Source organism: Prorops nasuta, unplaced genomic scaffold, assembly GCF_024137725.1.
Source record: "Prorops nasuta isolate Cenicafe-Biocafe unplaced genomic scaffold, Cenicafe_Pnas_1.2 PNAS00007, whole genome shotgun sequence".
Lineage (NCBI taxonomy): Eukaryota > Metazoa > Arthropoda > Insecta > Hymenoptera > Bethylidae > Prorops > Prorops nasuta.
Genome location: NW_027116804.1, coordinates 5244165 through 5263184, shown reverse-complemented (window position 1 = coordinate 5263184; position 19020 = coordinate 5244165). Strand labels below are relative to the sequence as shown.

Below are 19020 nucleotides of genomic sequence, written 5' to 3'. Positions count from 1 at the left end.
ATTACGACGGTACGCGAAAAATATGCCGCGTAGTAAATTAATCATGGCGCTGACGGACGCGGAGCTAAATACACGCGATAGCTCGGAAGATCAACTACGCGATCGATTTGTGCGTCATAGGTTACGTGAGAGTTTCGGACCGGAAGCAGCTCAGTGGAATCCGCGGGTGGATGAATTGGAACCATTCCACCCCCCGCCGTCCCACCTCAGCCGCTTCCGACACCTTCGGCGATAAAAACCAACGAGGACGAATTAGCGACACCGAAAACGAACCCGAAATTAAGTCGGCAATCGGAAGATGCGCTTCGTGAATTGTTTGAGACCCCTCGGGGAGGGGAAACTTCGCGACAGATAAACATGTCAGAAGAGAGTAGCGACTCGAATTTGACATGTATTGATAAAAATCGCAAACTAACGCCGAAACCGAAACGAGGGGTTACGTTTGAATCAGATTCAGACAGGTCGGGCTTCCGAAGGCGTGATCTTGACGAGCGGTCTTCGGAACCACCCAACCGAACCCCAGCGAACCCGGAGTATTCGAGGGAACGAATTGCGCCGGTAGGAGTGGGAAATTCCGCATTAGGAGCGGTTCCGCCCGAACTACTAGCTAGCATCGTGCAATTAGTAATTGCGTATCAGTCGGCAGGAGCGCAAGGGTCTGCACCGGTCGAAAGGGCACCGGAGATGCCTCAACCCCGCGAAATTAGTAGAGATTCGCCGGGAACAAGCCGGGGTGCGACTAGTCGCCGTCGACAACCCTCTGAATACCGATCGCGAAATAGATCATCGAGTTCGGAAAGATCGAGCGAGTCTAGCTCACGATACTCCAGCCGGAGAGGAACACGGGTAATAGATGCTTTCCGGAAATGGGGTATTCGGTTTAAGAATCACGATGCTGACGACGCCGAAGACTTTATAGAGAACTTAGAACATTGCCGCAATGTTTCCGACCTAACGTTTAGCGAGATCAGGGAAACCCTCCCCGTCGTGTTGAGCGGGGAAGCCAAAGCCTGGTTTAAGGTCGAAGGCAGCTCCTGCTCAACATGGCGTGACTTCCGCGAGGCCTTCCTCAGCCAATTCGGGGATGAGGAGGATAACGACGCGAAATGGGAGAAGGCGCGACAACAGACACAAAGGGAGGGCGAATCGATCAAGGCGTATTTGGTGCGTATTCGGTCGATTCTAAAAGAAATTAGGCCGACCCCTTCCGTCTCGGTTCAATTGGACCTGGTTTATCGAAACCTACGTCCCAATTACCGCCGTAGAATGTTTCGCAGGGATTTTGATTCATTCACGGGTTTGCGCGAAATAGGTCGGGAAATAGAGAAGAACGCGGAGATAGACAAGGCGTTTAAACCACCGCCTGGAGCTACGAAAACGCGCGAAGAGGATAAATCTTCGCGTAAAAATCGTGAAGCTCTCTCTGCAGTTTCCGAGAAAAGCGAAAAACAGCCCGAAAAACAGACAAAAAGCGACGCAACCGGCAAGAACGCGAAGAAATCGGACGAGGAGAAGCCGAAAAAGAAAAAGTCGCGTTCAAGGAGAGGAAAACGCGGTAAATCCAAACGACGCTCGTCTGGATCGACCAGCGACTCTAGCTCGGGGTCAGATAGTTCGCGGGAATCTCCTAAGAAATCGTCTGGGAGATCGTCCCGAAGACATTCTGACAAAGGGAGTAGGAAAGGGAGCTCAAGCCATAGCGGACACCGTAGCAATTCGTCGGACGAGCTAGGTGCTATCGCTGCAGCTCCAAGACAAGATCAGAGAAGACCAACCTCCTCCTCACGAGCGCCGGGAGGACATGTAGCGGGTCAGTCGCGATATCAGGATCGTGGGGGTCAATTCCGCGACGCAGCGATATGCCATCGTTGTGGAGGAAGAGGACACTACGCGAGAGAGTGTCCTTCGCGTGAGCCGACTCAAGCCGCGATTGCGCCTGCACCCTGGTGGGCCCAACAGGCCGCCGGGATGCAGGCGCCGATGCCACCGCAAACGGTGACCACTCCCGCGCTGTCTTATAATCAAGCGCAGTGGCCACCAACAACGTCCGCGTCGACAATAGGTCAGAGCCTATTGAATAATGTATACGAGAATGCGAGAAATCCGGGAAACGGACAGTAGGGCTCGCGGAGGAAGCTCGCGCGGGCCCGGCTGATAATCTTCGTAAATCGGGTAGGACAGTACGATTTACTGACCCCGAATCGTGGAGGGACTCATCGGTGAGTAGCACGGATTACGAAGATTACGCGTCGGAAAGCGAACAAAAAGATTTGCGGGACCCTTCGACCTCGGAGTCAGAAGATGAGCCTAATTCGACGCGACCGGACTTTAGCGCTGAAGATTCTAGTGAAGAGAGCGTTTGTAGTTTTACCTCAGAAGTAGGAAGACGACCTTCATTAGAAAGTAACCCTGAAGATTCGATAAATGAAACGGAACCGAGTAGTTTATCCGATCATTTGTGTGCTTTGGACGAATTATTGTCCAAGGAGCGCACCGCGACTCTTGGCCAGGTAGGGGGGAAAGGGAACATCACAATCCGAACTCGTCGCTGTGTTCGGAGTGATGTGTTCCCTAATCAACCGAATACCGATGGCCGCTATTATTTGCAGCTAGAATTATTTGGACAAATTTTTCCTGCACTAATAGATACGGGAGCATCGCGATCGTACCTCGGACATCGAACGCTGGAAAGAATCCAAGCGAAGATTGACAGGTCGCAAGATAGAGTAATGCGTACTGCCGATGGTACGGAAACACGAGTAATAGGGGTTATTGCGCTAGAATTAGAGTTAGGAAAAACAAAGAAAGTAATGTATTTCCGCGTGGTACCGGTTTTAGACTACGACTGTGTCCTCGGTATGGATTTTCTCCGATTATTCGGAGTTATAATTGATACTTCGCGCGATTTATGGCAAACGCGCGACCGAGTAAATTTGAGATTCGCGAAAATAAACGCGGCAAGCTCAAATGAGACACACGTATCTTCATGTTTTGCTATCGCTGAAATGACTAGCGAGCAAAACGTGGTACTAGAGAAGTTTCTAAGTGATAACTTCCCCGAGATAGTTGGACCAGTCCCGGCGACTACCCTGGTCAAACATCATATAGATGTCCAGGGTCAGGCTCCAATCCGCCAAGCGGCAAGGAGAGTGTCGCCGGTGATCTATAAAGTAGCGCACGAAGAGGTCGATAAATTATTGGGTGAAGGGATTATCGAACCCTCCACGAGCGCGTGGGCCAGCTGTCCGGTTATAGTACCAAAACCGGGCGGGAAATATCGATTTTGCATAGATTTTCGACGCGTGAATGAGGTAACGCGCAAAGACGCGTACCCGATCCCGCATATCGATAGCATTCTCGATAAACTCCGCCACGCGAGATACATTTCGACGTTAGATTTAAGTCAAGCGTACTTCCAAATACCGCTAGGAGACGAGAGTCGGGAAATTACAGCGTTTATAGTACCCGGAAAAGGACTCTTCCAATTTAGGCGTATGCCGTACGGTCTTACGAATGCCCCTGCGACGTTCCAGCGAATGATGGACCAATTAATCCCGCCTGAGTTCGATCCATACGTGTTTGTCTATCTGGACGATATAATAATCGTAACGAACACGTTCGCGGAACACCTAGGATGGTTAGAGCGTGTGTTGAATATTATTCGATTCGCGGGTCTAGAAATCAATCGCGAGAAAAGTAAATTTTGCAGGTCGGAGGTGCGGTTCCTTGGGTATCTAATAAATCGTAATGGTTTAGCCCCCGATCCCGAGCGAACCGCGCCATTAATGAATTATCCGCCGCCAAAAGACTTAAAAACACTACGCCGATTCCTAGGGATGGTTGGTTGGTATGCACGCTTCTTACCCAACCTGTCGAAGGACAAAATTCCACTCGTCTTGTTATTGCATAAAGGCGTGCGCTGGCATTGGGATCAAGAGCAACAGACTTCCTTTGAGCGATTGAAGGAAGCGCTGTGCTCGGCCCCGGTCTTGGCAAGGCCCGATTTTTCGAGACCTTTCCAAGTACAGACAGATGCTAGCGACTATGCAATAGGAGCAGTATTAACTCAGCGACACGGAACTGAAGAGCATCCGATTGTATTCGCTAATCGAGTACTATCCAAAGAGGAGCGGAATTACACGACGACCGAGAAGGAGTGTCTCGCTGTCGTGTGGGCAATTCGGAAACTAAGACCGTATTTAGAAGGCTATCATTTTACGGTTGTCACGGATCACAGTAGTTTGCGTTGGCTACACAACTTGAAAGATCCAGTCGGGAGATTAGGTCGATGGGCCCTCGAATTACAACATCATTCGTTCGATGTGGTTCATCGTAAAGGCGCATTGCATCACGTACCCGATGCATTATCACGCGCCCTCCCAGTAGGCACCGAAAATGAATGCGTCTCCGCGGTTAACGAAGAAAATAGCAAAAATTCGAGCGAAAATTTGGTCACACAGTCGCGTATCGACTTCGAGAGCGACCCGTGGTATACAGCACGACGCGGAAAAGTAATTCAGCGACCGCGGGCTTACCCAGACTGGAAAGTTGAGGGAAACCGGCTGTATTGCCATCGGCCGGACGTGATACTCGAATCGATAGGTCGCGATTATGATGCGTGGAAGTTGGTCCTCCCGCGAGAGGCTCGACTTTTAGCCCTACAGGAAGCTCACAATAACACTTCCGCAGGACATGCTGGCGTTCAGAAAACTCACGCTAGAATCTGTAAAGATTACTATTGGCCGGGAGTTTTCAAAGACGCCGTAGCATTCGTCCGCGGGTGCAAAGTCTGTCAGCAACATAAAGCTGTACAGCTTGCCCCTGTAGGACTTATGGGAACTCGGGTAGTGGAGCGACCATGGACTGTGGTGGCGGGAGACATAATGGGCCCCTTTCCACCGAGTAAGGCCCAACAGCGTTACGTAGTAGTCTTCCTCGACAACTTCAGTCGTTACGTGGAAATGCGAGCGATCCGCACAGCTGACGCCAAAAGCATCTTGAAAGCTTTTAGCGAGCTGGTTATTTACCGTTGGGGATCACCGGAAATATTTCTTTGCGATAACGGTACCGAGTTCGTAAATAAGGAAGTGACCAAATTTCTAAATGAGCATCAGATTAGGCAATTTACTATTCCGCCGTATCACGCGCAAGCTAACCCGGTAGAACGCGTGAATCGGGTAATTAAAACGATGATTAGGATATTCGTAGAGAGCGACCACCGAGACTGGGACGTTCATCTTGCAGAATTCCGTTTCGCGATTAATTCCGCGATGCATTCGTCGACTGGAGTATCTCCCGCATTACTTAACCTCGGTCGAGACCCAGTAATTACTCCGAATCTACGGCGAGAGATTGAGGGTTCTCGTACGATACTTAGGAGCGACCCCGAAAATTGGGTGGCGCGACTAAAACGTCTTCCTTTGATTCATGATATCGTGCAGGTAGAGATAGAAAAAGCGAGTGCTCGTCAAGCTCGCTATTACAATCGTGGCCGGCGCGATATCAGGTATCAGGTAGGAGACGTGGTATGGCGGCGCGGCAGACCATTATCGTCATCTGCTGATAATTTTGCTGCGAAGCTAGCACCATCGTACGAGGGCCCGTTTAAAGTAGTTCGCGTAATATCGCCGGTCGTCTACGAGCTAGAAAATCAAGGCCGTAGTAATCCGAAGGTCCACGTTTCGGATCTAAAACCGTTTGTCGCGTCGTTTTGCGTTCCGGACGCCGATGAACCGGGTGAGGAAACCGTTGCGGGGGAAGGGGACGACGACCCTGCACCTTCCCCAAAACCGACCGGTAAACGGAAAGGGACTCCGGGAAAACGGAAAATGTCGATCGTGAGCGACTCGTCGGATTCCGCCCCGTCTACGTGGACGGCACGCCTGCGTCCACGTCGAGACCCAGCCTAACCCTCGCGAACCTGAGTGCGGACTTGTGTGTGTGATGGATGGATGAGTGTGTCGCGTGATTTTTCTTTATTGTTTTTTTTTTACGGATACGTGACGGTGCACTTCTCCTTGCAGAATGGATCCCTACCTACAACAGGTGGTAACCCACTGCTGGTTACAAGGGATTCCGCTGCCCGGACCCCTACCAGCAGTGGGTCCACCCACCGCCGCCTACCCACCACCCACCCACCACCACCAAACCTCCACCCCATACCAGCCGGGGTATTCCCTCCCTCCGCCCCGCTATCCTGAGCGGGGTACCCCCTACCCTCCGGCCCACCACCAAGCCCAGGCCTCTGGGTACACCGGACCGCAGCCCGCCGACTGGGAGGAGGAGAATCGCCGTCTGCGGTGGGAGAACGAGATGCTCCGGCGGGGGGCGGGTTACTCCCGCACCCGTACGGGCACTCGTCCTCCCCCGCAGAGGGTGCCTCCGCCACCAGCGGCGGGAATCGGGCCGGCTGTACCCAAGCCGAAGAAAAAGGCACACCGGGGCAGACGGGGTGGCCGGAAGGGCCAGGGAAGGGCCCAGCAAAGGAGGCGGGCGGAGGAGAGGAAGCAGAAGGAGGAAAGGGAGGATGAGGCTCGGCGGCAGCGCATCCGCGCTGCCGTCGAGAGGAGAAGAGAGGAAGAGAGGGAGAAGAGGAAGCAGGAGGAGGCGAGGAAGAGGGAAAAGGAGAGAAAGGAAAGGGAGAGAGCAGAGGAGAAGAAAAGGGAGGAGGAGGCCATGGAGGATGAGCTCCTCCTCAATATTTAGACCGTCCGTGTCCGCGTCTTGTGTTTTTTTATATAGAGTCTTGTTTTTTTTATTATATTTTTTTTTTATTTTTTGTTTGTTGTTGTATCGAGCCAAATAATTAATTTTTTTTTATCGTTTATGTAGGCCGAATTTTTTTTGTAATAAAGTATGTGTGAATGTGAAGCGAGCGTTTTTTTATTGTAGGATTGCGCGCACCAGAAGAAATTAAATCGAACCAGAGACACCCCAGGGTCGACTTCAACCGGGAGGAAGTTGACCAACCCCTACGTTGGTCCTAACGAGGGGGGAGTTGTAACGTTGCGTTCTCGCAACGTTACTATAGCTGCCCTCTAGCGCTTTGCTAATCTCAAGCGCTAGATAGGCGGGTCGCGTACGAACTAGGGAGTTATCAACCGATAAGTATTGATCTAGGATCGATAACTTGTCGGCTCCCTAGTGCCGCGCGATGGGTGTAGCGGGGCAGCGGCGGGACAGGCGCAGGGCCTTACCTGCTCCCGCGGACTGCCCCGACACACGTAGTTTAGATGTCAGAGGTGACACATAGTGCCCGATATAGTTCCCCCAGCCGGTACGAACCACAGGAGTGACAGCCGCTACCGCACGGAAATTGGGAGGCACGATAAAGTGCAGCGACTGCCACCGCCACGAATCCATACCGGCCAGAGGAAACCTACTGCCCTTCGGGCCAGTGTCAAGGGCTAGAAGGAGAGAGAGAGAGAGAGAGAGGCGAGAGAGAGAAGCGAGAGCGAGAGCGAGAGAAAGAAAGAAGAGAGCCTGCCTATAGTAAGCAGACATTTGGGTGATTATTCGTTGTGTAATAAAGTCCAGTGACGTCCCGGGGTGTGCTAGGGCTTTAGGGCTCGTAGCACCGACCGGTTGTATAGGGAACCGCTGGCCCTGCTCACCTGTCACGGGTAAGCGGGCAACTTAGCGGAGTGGTCATTCCGTCGGACCGGTAACGAGCATCTTATTGTGTACAGGCGCGAATTAGTAAAAGTGTTCGCGATTGCATCGATTAGTTGTGAGTTGACCGTTGACGGGAACGTTCCCGTAATTCGTTTCAAGGCCGCGGACTTAGTATAATCCCCGTGAGGACTAGTGACCTTAGAGTCCTCGACGTAAACAATCCGGGTCGTTGTGGTGTTTGAGTACGCAGGAACGGAGTCAGTGCGACTAACCGTCGGGTGACGCGCACGCGCGGGGATAGGGACCCATCCGCGTAACGTCGCGTCGTGGTTAGCCTACGAATCCGCCGGAGGCGCGCGAGTACCGCGCGACTCGGCGGGACCGCCGCGAACGCCAACTAGTGGCTCGAGCGCGGGGCTAACTACTACGTCATCGGGGCTTCAGCCGCGTTCGCACGACTTAGGCCGCGCCCACATTTAGGACCCCGCGTAACACCGTTATACCACGTGTGAAGGATCGGGTATTGTATTAAGCACCGATTTTATAATAAAGAGAGTTCAATCGAAATTAGCGAGTTAGTGTATTAGCACCCCACCCCTATATTCGCGTACGAGGGTTAGAACCCCCTCTGTACCAATAAATATTCGGGAATTATTAAATAATTACATCGAAGGCGCCCGGGTCTTATAGGAAGTCGCCTATTGGGACGCGAACGCAAGCGGTGGGGGGAATCACTCCTCCCTCCCCGCCTACACCATCCCTTGGGATAGACAGTAGCGTCACAAGGTATAAGGATAAAACTTCAAGCAAAACTGAAAACAGCAAACAAATAAACCTATTAACTATTTTTAATGCAAAACTGAATCACAATGATTGGTACATTGATTCTGGTGCAACAAACCATATGACGAATAATAAAAATGACCTTATAAATTATAGGGAAATCATACAACAGGATGTAACAATAGCTGATAATAATAGAATTAAAGCTATAGGAATAGGTGATATGAAAATCAACTTATTAAACAATTCCAACCCTTGTATAATTAAAGATATCATGTACGTTCCCAATATAACCACAAACCTACTTTCAGTAAATGCATTAATCTCAAAAGGATTTACAATCGTCTTCGATGAAACAGGTTGTAATATATATTGGAAAGGAGATAATTTGAAATATGGACAACCATTAGCAACAGCTAAAAATATAGATGGAATGTACAGGTTAAACACCACTTCAATGCAAGCCAAGTCTGCATATACAAAAATGAATACTCAAGAATTATGGCATAAACCTTTGGGTCACTTAAATAGTAAAAATATGAATTTACTACAAAAAGGATTAGCCATAGGAGTTAATTACAATAAGGCAGATTGGAAACCTTGTGTCACTTGCATCAAAGGTAAGCAAATTAAGTTACCATTCATCAAAACAAGCATAAAAAAATCCAAAGCACGTCTAGAATTAATTCATATGGATTTATGTGGTCCCATAAGTACAAAATGCTTATCTGGAGCCCAATATTTATTTCTGTTAGTTGATGACTATTCACGCATGTATTTCGGATATTTTTTAAAAAGAAAAGATCAAGTTTTTGAAACATTCAAGGAATACAAAAATCTTGTAGAAAATCAAACTGGTAACAAAATAAAGGTCCTAAGAACAGATAATGGGCTTGAATTTACCAATAATGAAATGCAGTCATTTCTCAAAACATGCGGAATAAAACATCAAACTACAATTCCTTATGCACCACAACAAAATGGAACTGTAGAGCGAGGAAACAGAACGATAATTGAGAAAGTACGTTGCTTGTTAAATGAGAGTCAGCTGGACAAAGTTTTTTGGGAAGAAGCGGCAAGAACAGCCATCTATTTGAGAAATCGATCTCCTACTAGCTTTTTAAAAAATAAAACGCCTATAGAAATTTGGACTGACGAAAAACCAAACCTAAGTCACTTAAAGGTTTTTGGATGCAGAGCCTTTGCTCAAATAGATTCGTCACAAAGAAAAAAATTAGATCCAAAAAGTAAAGAATACATTTTTGTAGGCTATTGCACAGATTCGAAAGGATATAGATTAATAAGCCTTGATAACTTCAAAAAAGTAATTAAAGCAAGGAATGTAACGTTTATAGAAGATGACTTTAAAAGAGGTTACGTTAAAAACGAAATTCAAAACCTAGAAAAAGTTGAAAACTCCATCGTTCCAATTGAAGTGGAGTTAAACACTGAAATAAAAAATATTAATGTGATACATGAGTCAGAGGGAACTGATCAAATAGAAGAAAATAGTAGCGATACAGAAGAAAGCTATTTCAGCCCTAATGAAGAAGAAAGAAGATATCCTGAAAGAGAAAGAAAGGCGAGAGTTTTTCCAGATATGATAAGGCATCATGCCTTTCTCACTAATACTGGAAATCCTATTACAGTGCAAGAAGCTCTAAATGGACCAGAAAAAAGGAACTGGGAATTAGCTATGCAAGAAGAATTCGATTCCATGATAAAAAATAAAGTGTGGGAATACGAATTATTGCCAAAAAATAAAAAAAGGATCAAATGTAAATGGGTCTTTAAGAAGAAAATCAATCAGGAAAATAAAAACATTAAATATAGAGCTAGACTCGTAGCAAAGGGTTGTTCACAAATACCAGGAATAGATTATGATGAAACGTATTCTCCAGTCATACGTTACTCCACATTAAGACTACTTTTTTCATTGGCGGCCTGTTTGGACCTAACAGTGGAACATCTGGATGTAACAACGGCTTTTCTACATGGAGAAATTCAAGAAGAGGTCTACATGGATCAACCAGAACACTTCATAAAAGAAAAAAATAAAGTGTGTCGACTAAAACAGGCAATTTATGGATTAAAACAATCATCAAGAGCATGGTATTGTAAACTAAATTCTATTTTAAATAGTTTAGAATTTAAACAAAGTATTTGTTCTTCATGTGTATATATTAAACAGAAATTAAGCACTTTAACAATCATTGCAGTTTATGTAGATGACATTGTAATTTTTAGCAACGACAAAAATGAAAGACAGTTGATTAAGAAGAGTTTAACTAATGACCTATCTCTAAAAGATTTAGGAGAAGTAAAAAATATTTTAGGTATAAGGGTAAAAAAAGATAAAGGTAAAATATGTATAGATCAGACAACATACATAGAAGAATTACTGAACAGATTTAACATGCAAGATTGTAAATCAGCAAAAACTCCATATGCTGTAGGATTAAAATTAGAAACAGGATGCGAACCAGATAATAGACCATATCAACAATTGATTGGAAGTCTGAATTACATCGCTATGTGTACAAGACCCGACATTGCACACACAGTTAGTTATTTAAGTAGATTTAATAAATCGCACAATGAGAGCCATTGGATAGCCGCGAAAAGGGTATTAAGATACTTAAAAGGTACTAAAGATTTTTGTATATCTTATCATAAAGAATCTATAAAGATAACAGGATATGTAGATGCAGATTTTGCGAATGATGAAGATAGAAAATCTTATAGTGGTTTCATATTTCTGCAAGCTAGAGGAGCAATCTGTTGGGAAAGTAAAAAACAAAATTTGGTTGCGACTTCCACCAGTGAAGCTGAATATATAGCCTTATCAGAGGCATGTAAAGAAGCAAAATACCTATATATGCTAATATATGAAATATTCAATAAGAAGGCAGAAATCGAATTATTTAATGATAATCAATCAGCAATACAGTGGAGTCATGATCAAAGACCTTATAACAAGACAAAACATATAGACATAAGGAATCATTTCGTACGTGAAACGCTTGCTGCAAATATAATAAAATTAACTTATAAAAGCACAGACGAAATGATAGCTGACGTTTTGACTAAATCATTAACTAGAGATAAACATGAAAAGTTTATCAAAGCGATAGGTTTACAAATATAAAATTATAATTTTTTTTTGTTATATGATGATTATAAGAGGGAATGTTAGAATATATAAAATAAAGCTCAATATAATCATCATAAGTTTAACACATATATTCTATATTGTATTAGTAGTATCCAATGCTCTACAATGAGATGGTGCTGCTAACTATATTACTTTTTAGTTTATATTTCTCCCGCGTGGCGTCGCTCTTCACTTCTCTTCCGTTAAGATTCTTATGGCGAAATAGTCATGTCGGATATATGTATTCAATAAAGATGTATTAAAATACATTAATAATCTAAACATTACTCCAGAATTATCAATGATCCAACTCTATAACCAACAAAATCTAACAGGATGCTTGAAGAGATAATTCTTGTAACATAAAGAAGTGGCGTTTGTAAATTGTATTATATCTTGGTACAATTTGAAATGATGTAGGATAACTGATTCACCGGAAGTTGAAAATGTTACAGCAGCAGGACAGACTGCAATTAAAACGTGGAGCAGTTTGTCAAGGTTTCTTCAAGAGGGCAAATATCGGTCCACTGATAATGACAGTAATAACTTGGATTGAACCACTATACTTGGTGAAATTTGTCTACTGTTCAATGAATGCTTGAAGAGAAAATTCTTCTGATATAAAGAGGTGCGTTTAAACAATGTATTATGGCTTAGTACAATTGGATTTAATGCAGGATAACTGATTCACCCGAACTTAAAAATGTTACAGCAGCAGGACAGTCTGCAATTAAAAAATGAAGCAGTTTGTCAAGGTTTCTTCAAGAGGATAAATACTGATCCACTGATAATTACAGTAGTAGTTTGGATTGAACCACTACTTGGTGAAATTTGTCTACTGTTCATTGGATGCTTGAAGAGATAATCGTTGAAAACTTGAAATAGCAGCAACTGAAAGTTGTATTGATGGAGGGTACAACTTTTAGAGAAAAGATGGGCATCGGATTTAACACTGTTATTTGAAAATGTGGAAGAAGTAGAGTAAATTTCAATGTATTCTACAGCAGCCCCTATTTGATCATAGTCAAGGGACAGTCATTAGTTCACGAAAATTTGTTGGGAAGAGGATTACTTGTAATAATAACTATTTCGTATAATTGTACTGGCATTAGAGAATGAGATGTTTATGGATCCTTATAATTTGTTATTTGTTTTTCAGCTGATTATCTGTACTGTACAATTGGGGTCAAAGGCTAACTGCACTGTAAAAGATTTGGCAGTAGGAAAAATATTTACTTAAAAACATAAGCAAGATAAGGAAATATTTGCATTTCTTGCAATTTCTTTAAAATACCATTTAATACATATTTCAAAGTATTAACAAAAGTTATATTTTATTATCATCTAGATCACTGATTCTCACTGCCAGCAGATTTGGATCACAGGACAATTCTGTAACTCTTTCTGCCAAATGTTGACATCGTCAGGCAGAAGTTAACGATAAATATCGGTACATGTAATGATAAATGTATATCTTTATATACCATTTTCGATTTGTACCGACACCAATAATTTTCGCTAAAGTTACAGAATACGGGGTCAGAATACTTTGGTGACACAATTCTAATTTGGATGTGATCTGGATCGTCTGAACGCTATTTATTTGTGGAGAAAATTGTAGTGCCTTCAAATCAACTTAGAAAGAAGAAAATCATTTTTAATTATAATGCATCATCTACAATATTACTTAAAATGCTGTTATAAAATAGATAATGTGTCCTTATATATATCTAGTTTGATAATATGAAATTATATTCATTCCATAATCTTATACAAATTATGAGGAATATATTATTTATATACTCTTTTTGTTCTATAAATTTTATTTTAAAATGTAATAAATTGTGTAATATTACAATCGTATTTGCATTTCAGTTATTTTAATATCAATATATTAGTATAAAGAAAATTAAGAATATAATACATGAACTATATACAGGGTGTCCGGTTAACTATCGCCAATCCGGGATATTCGGATAGAGGGTAAAATTTCGAGTAAAAAAGTTCGAAACACTTTGTGGCTAGCACCCTTAATTAAAAAGTTATTAGCGATTAAAGATCCTCAGTTTTAATTGGATTTGCTTAGACGGATGATTCAATTGGTCGCATTGTTAGCCCATAAACGCTAAGATTCAGTAAAAGTTAATACTAATGCAAACACACGGGCAGTGGACACACCCACTTGAGCCTTTGGTAGTGACCGAAAGCCGAGCGACCGAGTCTCGAGAGCGAGCGTCATAAAACCCAATGAAAACAAAAACTCTTGACAATAGTCGCAAGCTAAAGTTTAAACTTTTGTAATTTTCAAGTAAGAAGTTAATAATTATCATTTTTGAATTGTATGTATTTTTACGATGAAAATGAGTCCAAACACAATATAATTATGCCAATTTTATAGTATAATTAACAGTTTGAATTAATTAATAATGTTGCTAAAAAAGTCATAATTATGTCGCGCTTGGACTTATTTTCACCATAAAAATATGAACAAATCAGAAATAAGAATTAGAAATTTGATAAAATACAATTGCAAAAGTTAAATTTCTCTTTGTTTAATGTAATGTGTATGTGCGAAACAGTGCCTCAAGTTGGCTCCGAACCTGTGGTCAGAAAGGAAGGCCTTATTCTAAAATAAAGTATTCAAAGCCAGGTTATGTGGTAAAAGAGTTTTTATTTAATAAATAAAATATATACAAAAGTTTACAATAATTTTACAAAAGAACCGCTAAGTTAAAATAATCGACTTCCTAGGGAATTTGTCGTCGTCAAATTTCTAGGGAATTTCGGTAAACGAAGTTTCCCAAGAACCCCAGAGACTAGAATTCCCCAGAAAGGAGCGCGGACTTATAAGCTCCCGGACTGGACAATTTCCCTAGGGTATTCCCTAGTAAAATCCCCAGCCCCGGGAGGAAGCGAAGTTGGAGAAGTGGTTTTAGGGAAGGGGAAGTCCCCTTGCCCTTCGGCCGCCTTCTCCAAGAGCTCTAGTGGCTCCGAGCCACCCCAACCCCTAGGGTGAATTCTACCCCTCCCACTACCCGACTCGTCGAGAGCCCTGGACTTGGGGGTCGGAACACTGGGTCTGAGGTAGTCCTCGGAGGCAGTGTGGAGGGGAAGGAGAGGGTTGAATTTCTCCCGGGCAGTCCCCGGAGAAATCTCCCTTAAGGAGGGAGGAATGTGCCGCAGAGGGGTAGTCCCCTCTTGGTAGGCAGTGGGTGGTGGGTGATACTTACCAAAGTATGCTCCCAAATGAGTTCGCCGGTGGAGGCGCTCTTCAAGATGCCGGTGAGGCGTCAAACACAAGCCGTGGAGGCGTCAAGGTATGCTGCTGTTGCTGCTGTCACACAGCTGTCGAGCTAGTTTGGGGTGCGATGGGTCCTTATCAAGGACCCATCTATATAATTACGCGACACTAATCTTGCCAGCGAGAGAGCTGCCGCGGGCGCTGGCCACCTAGTGGCCAAGCGCGCAAGTAGTGTCGCTTCGCGGCCGCGACGCGCCAGGGCCAGAAGACGCGCAAGCGCGCCGCGGAGAGAGAGACAGATAGAGCGACTAGACGCTGTCGGTCTAGCCGTCTATTGTGAGCGCAATAGAGATGGGAGATATAACAGAGAAATGCGGAATCTACTTCGCAACATTTTCTGCTCCTCCCAATCTCGAACAAACTCCCCCCGTTGACGCGATGGCGTCAAAACAAGGAAGAAAGAGTGTAGTCAGTTTAAACCAATTTTATTTACAAAAAAAAAAATAAAATAAAAAATATAAAAACAGATAAGGACGAGACGACTATTTACAGGGCTTCATTTGAAGCTTCGCGGAATTTAATTCCAGGGCCGGAGTCCACCGGAGTATAATTTTTCCCTGAGGGGCCCAGGCCTTCCATCTCCGCAGTTTGAGGGCCGAATATAGCGGCACCTCGATTGTCTGCCCGAAGGCTCGGACAATAATTTTTTGCGCATTGCGCTCGATTTCCCTGGCGCTGGGATCGTCTAAGACTTTCCCAGCCCAGTTCGTCGAGGCAATGCGCTTCTGGGCGGCAACCACGGGCCTCCGACGTCGCGGGTTCGATGGTGGTTTCCGCGGCGTTGGTGGTGGTGGCTTCTCTTTTTGCCCCGCCGGGAGAACGTGGCCGAACAGCCGTAGAAATTCCGCTTCCTCCCGGGGGGCATGCAATTCGAGGACATCGTCCCCCTCGTCCTCGTACCCTACGCCCAAGAGGTGGGCCCATGGATAGTCCGCCATGATCAATCGTTCTGCACCGAAAAGGCAAATGATGAGTACGAAGACTCAGTAAGTATCGTGGGAGTTTTGGAAGAAAAGACATGGCGGAGATCATAAAGTGTTCCTGAAGGTTTGGAACAGGAAACAGGGCGACCTGAAGAGTCCCAGGACGCCCGAGAGGGAAGGTGGTAACCTGAAGAGTCCCAGGAAACCCAGAAGGAGAAAGTTAAGCGACCTGAAGAGTCCCAGGAAGCTTGAAAAGGAAAGATGACAACCTGAAGAGTCCCAGGATGCCGGAAAGCAGGGTAAAGATAGACCCTGATACGACCCAAAGCGAGGGTTAAGAAGGGAGTTTACAGAGTTGCGAGAGACTCCGTTGAATCTCTTTTCTCGCGGTTTTAACTATCGCTACGCGAGCTACCCCGTCTACTCCAGGAACTAGTTTGAGAATCCGCCCCAAGGTCCACATGCGCGGGGGATTGTTAGGTACTTTAACAAGAACTAGATCTCCTTCACCAAATTCCGAGTTAGAATTTTGCCATTTCGGCCTATGCTGCAGAGTATGTAAGTATTCGGAAGACCATTTCTTCCAAAATGTCTCGGTGATTCGATTCACGGTTTGCCAACGGTTTAATGATGATTCGCGTAAATCCAAGGTGGAAAGTTCAGGGGGGGAATTTAACGCCCGTCCTGACAAGAAATGCCCCGGAGTGAGTACGTCCAAAGACTCTGGATCATCATGTAACCGCGATATAGGTCGTGAATTTAGGCAGGCCTCAATCTTAGTCAGTAGTGTGGTCATTTCCTCGAAATTAGGCACGAAAACTCCAAGGGAGCGCTTCAGGTGGTGTTTCATACTTTTTACAGCACTTTCCCAAAGACCGCCCCAGTGGGGAGTAGCAACCGGAATGAATTTCCACTCGATTTCACGGCTCGACTCGGTGGGTTGAGCGCGGGCGGCTTCTAAGGCACATCGGTAGGCGCGTTTTAGTTCCGCGTCCGCTCCTTGAAAATTAAGGCCGTTGTCTGAGTACATAACGGCGGGTTTTCCACGACGAGAAATGAATCGAGACAGCGCAGCGAGGAAGGCCTCGGTATCCAATCGAGAAACGAGTTCCAAGTGAACAGCACGGGTGGATAGACATACGAACACTGCCACGTAACATTTCATGGATTTTGCGTTACGACCGTGATGCAATTTAACTAAGAAAGGCCCAGCATAGTCTACTCCGGTGTGTTCAAAAGTGAAGCTTCGCGAAACCCTAGCGGCAGGGAGTGATCCCATAAGCTGGTTACCGAGTTTAGCGCGTTCGCGAACACACGTGACGCATTTGTGAACGCATGATTTTACTAGATTTCGCGCATTCACGACCCAAAACTTTTGTCGCAACGTGGACAAAGTTAGTTGGAGCCCCCCGTGAAGTGTATCTAGGTGCGTTTGCCTAATGAGTATGGCCGTTAAGTGGCAATCCGGAAGAATAATGGGGTGTTTCATGTGTTCAGAAATTTCGGCATTCCGAAGCCGCCCCCCTATTCTTAAAATTCCTTGTGAATCAATGACCGGGTGTAAGGAAAGAAGCTTTGACCGCGACGGTAAACGTAACCCATGATTCAAGGCTGAGATTTCGCTCGCGAAGTGTGTTCGTTGAACAACCTTTATCAAGGCTTCAATCGAACTGCGAATTTCCGATGCAGACAGGAGGAAGTCCTCCCATTGGCCGGTTTTCCTGGTCCGCTGGACAAATCGAAGAACATAAGCCATAACTCGGACCAGTTTAGACCAAGACGAAAACTGATCAAAAAACCAACACTCAGTTGTGTCGAATTGAGCGGTTAACGCTACCTTCCGACTTTCTTCCGTGGTTTCAAAGACCTGAACGGGATTTGCGGTGTGCTCACGGAGAAAAGCAGGCCCATGCCACCAAAGTGAGTCCTCTGATAACTGTTGAGCACTGGTTCCTCTTGAGCACAAGTCTGCAGGATTCAACTTAGTGGGTACATAATGCCAGCTGGCTTCCGATAAATGCGTTTGGATATATGAAACGCGATTAGCCACAAACGTCTTCCAATGCACAGGTTGCTTTGCTATCCAGGCTAAAGCGACTTGCGAATCCGAATAGCAACGAATCGCATCACAACTCCCGACCAAGCTTCCCTTGACGTGAACCAATAACTTGACTAGAAGGGCAGCTGCGACCAACTCCAGACGAGGGATTGAAGTGGTCTTGATCGGAGCGACCTTTGTTTTGGACATCACTAAATGTACCGAGAGGTTACCGTCCTCATCAGTGAGGCGTTCATAAACGACTGCGCCGTACGCAAGTTCTGAGGCGTCACAAAATCCAATTAATTCGCGTTTTCCAGTAGTAAGTGATTGTCCGGTCCACCGTGGAATCCGTAAAGTCTGTAAGTCTCGGAGATGCTCATAGCACTTGAGCCATTTTGACTGAATAGGCTCAGGAATTTCTTCGTCCCAAGAGAGTTTAAGCAACCAGGTGGATTGCATTAACTGCTTTAGAGTGATGACTATTGGAGAAATCCATCCCAATGGATCGAAGATCTTAGCATTCTCTGATAAGAGGATGCGTTTGGTTAGTACACCAATGTGTGAAGGAGAAACACGGAAGCGGAAGCTATCATCCCCGTGATCCCAATATATGCCCAAGACTTTACTTGATCCAGCAGGATCCTCAAAGAAAGAATGCAGCTCGGTAGGTTCAAGCGGGGAAGACCCCGGTTGATTGAATGCCCATTTGCTTAAGAAGAAGCCCCCTTTTGCCAGTAGAGCGATGAGTTGTTCCCTGACCGAACTAAGTTGCTGTAAGTCATGGGCCCCAAAAAGTATATCGTCTACATAAGTAGAATTTAAAAGCACATCCTGCGCGAGAGGGAAGTTAGCTCCGTCCGTGTAAGCTAATTCGCGCAAAACTCGCGAGGATAGGAACGGTGCCGGTCCAGTACCGTAGGTCACCGTGTTGAGTTCGAAGGCCTGAAGCTCACCGGAATCAGACTTCCATAGAATGTTCTGATACTTGCGGTCCTCAAAACGCACAAGAATCTGTCGGAACATTTTAACAATGTCAGTGACGCCTACATAACGAAAGGAACGCCAATTCATCAGGATCCGCGTGATGTCCTGTTGGAGTTTGGGTCCAATGAATAGCGTATCATTAAGCGAGACGCCAGTAGAGGTTTTAGAAGATGCGTTGAATACAACGCGAATCTTTGTTTTCTGGTTCTCGGTCTTAAAA

At 45.2% G+C, this 19020-nt stretch overlaps 2 protein-coding genes across 2 annotated transcripts; one reads left to right on the top strand and one right to left on the bottom strand.

Annotated features, from left to right (window-relative positions):
* Nucleotides 1-6024: 6024 nt before the first annotated feature.
* Nucleotides 6025-6705, top strand: LOC136774946 (MAP7 domain-containing protein 1-like). Its single transcript, XM_066729419.1, has one exon. The coding sequence runs from the start codon at nt 6025-6027 to the stop codon at nt 6703-6705; it is 681 nt and encodes a 226-aa protein (XP_066585516.1).
* Nucleotides 6706-16109: 9404 nt separating this feature from the next.
* Nucleotides 16110-16805, bottom strand: LOC136774945 (uncharacterized). Its single transcript, XM_066729417.1, has 2 exons — nt 16628-16805; nt 16110-16498 (listed from the first exon to the last, which is right to left on the bottom strand). The coding sequence occupies exons 1-2, from the start codon at nt 16803-16805 to the stop codon at nt 16110-16112; spliced, it is 567 nt and encodes a 188-aa protein (XP_066585514.1).
* Between the last annotated feature and the right edge of the window lie 2215 nt (nt 16806-19020).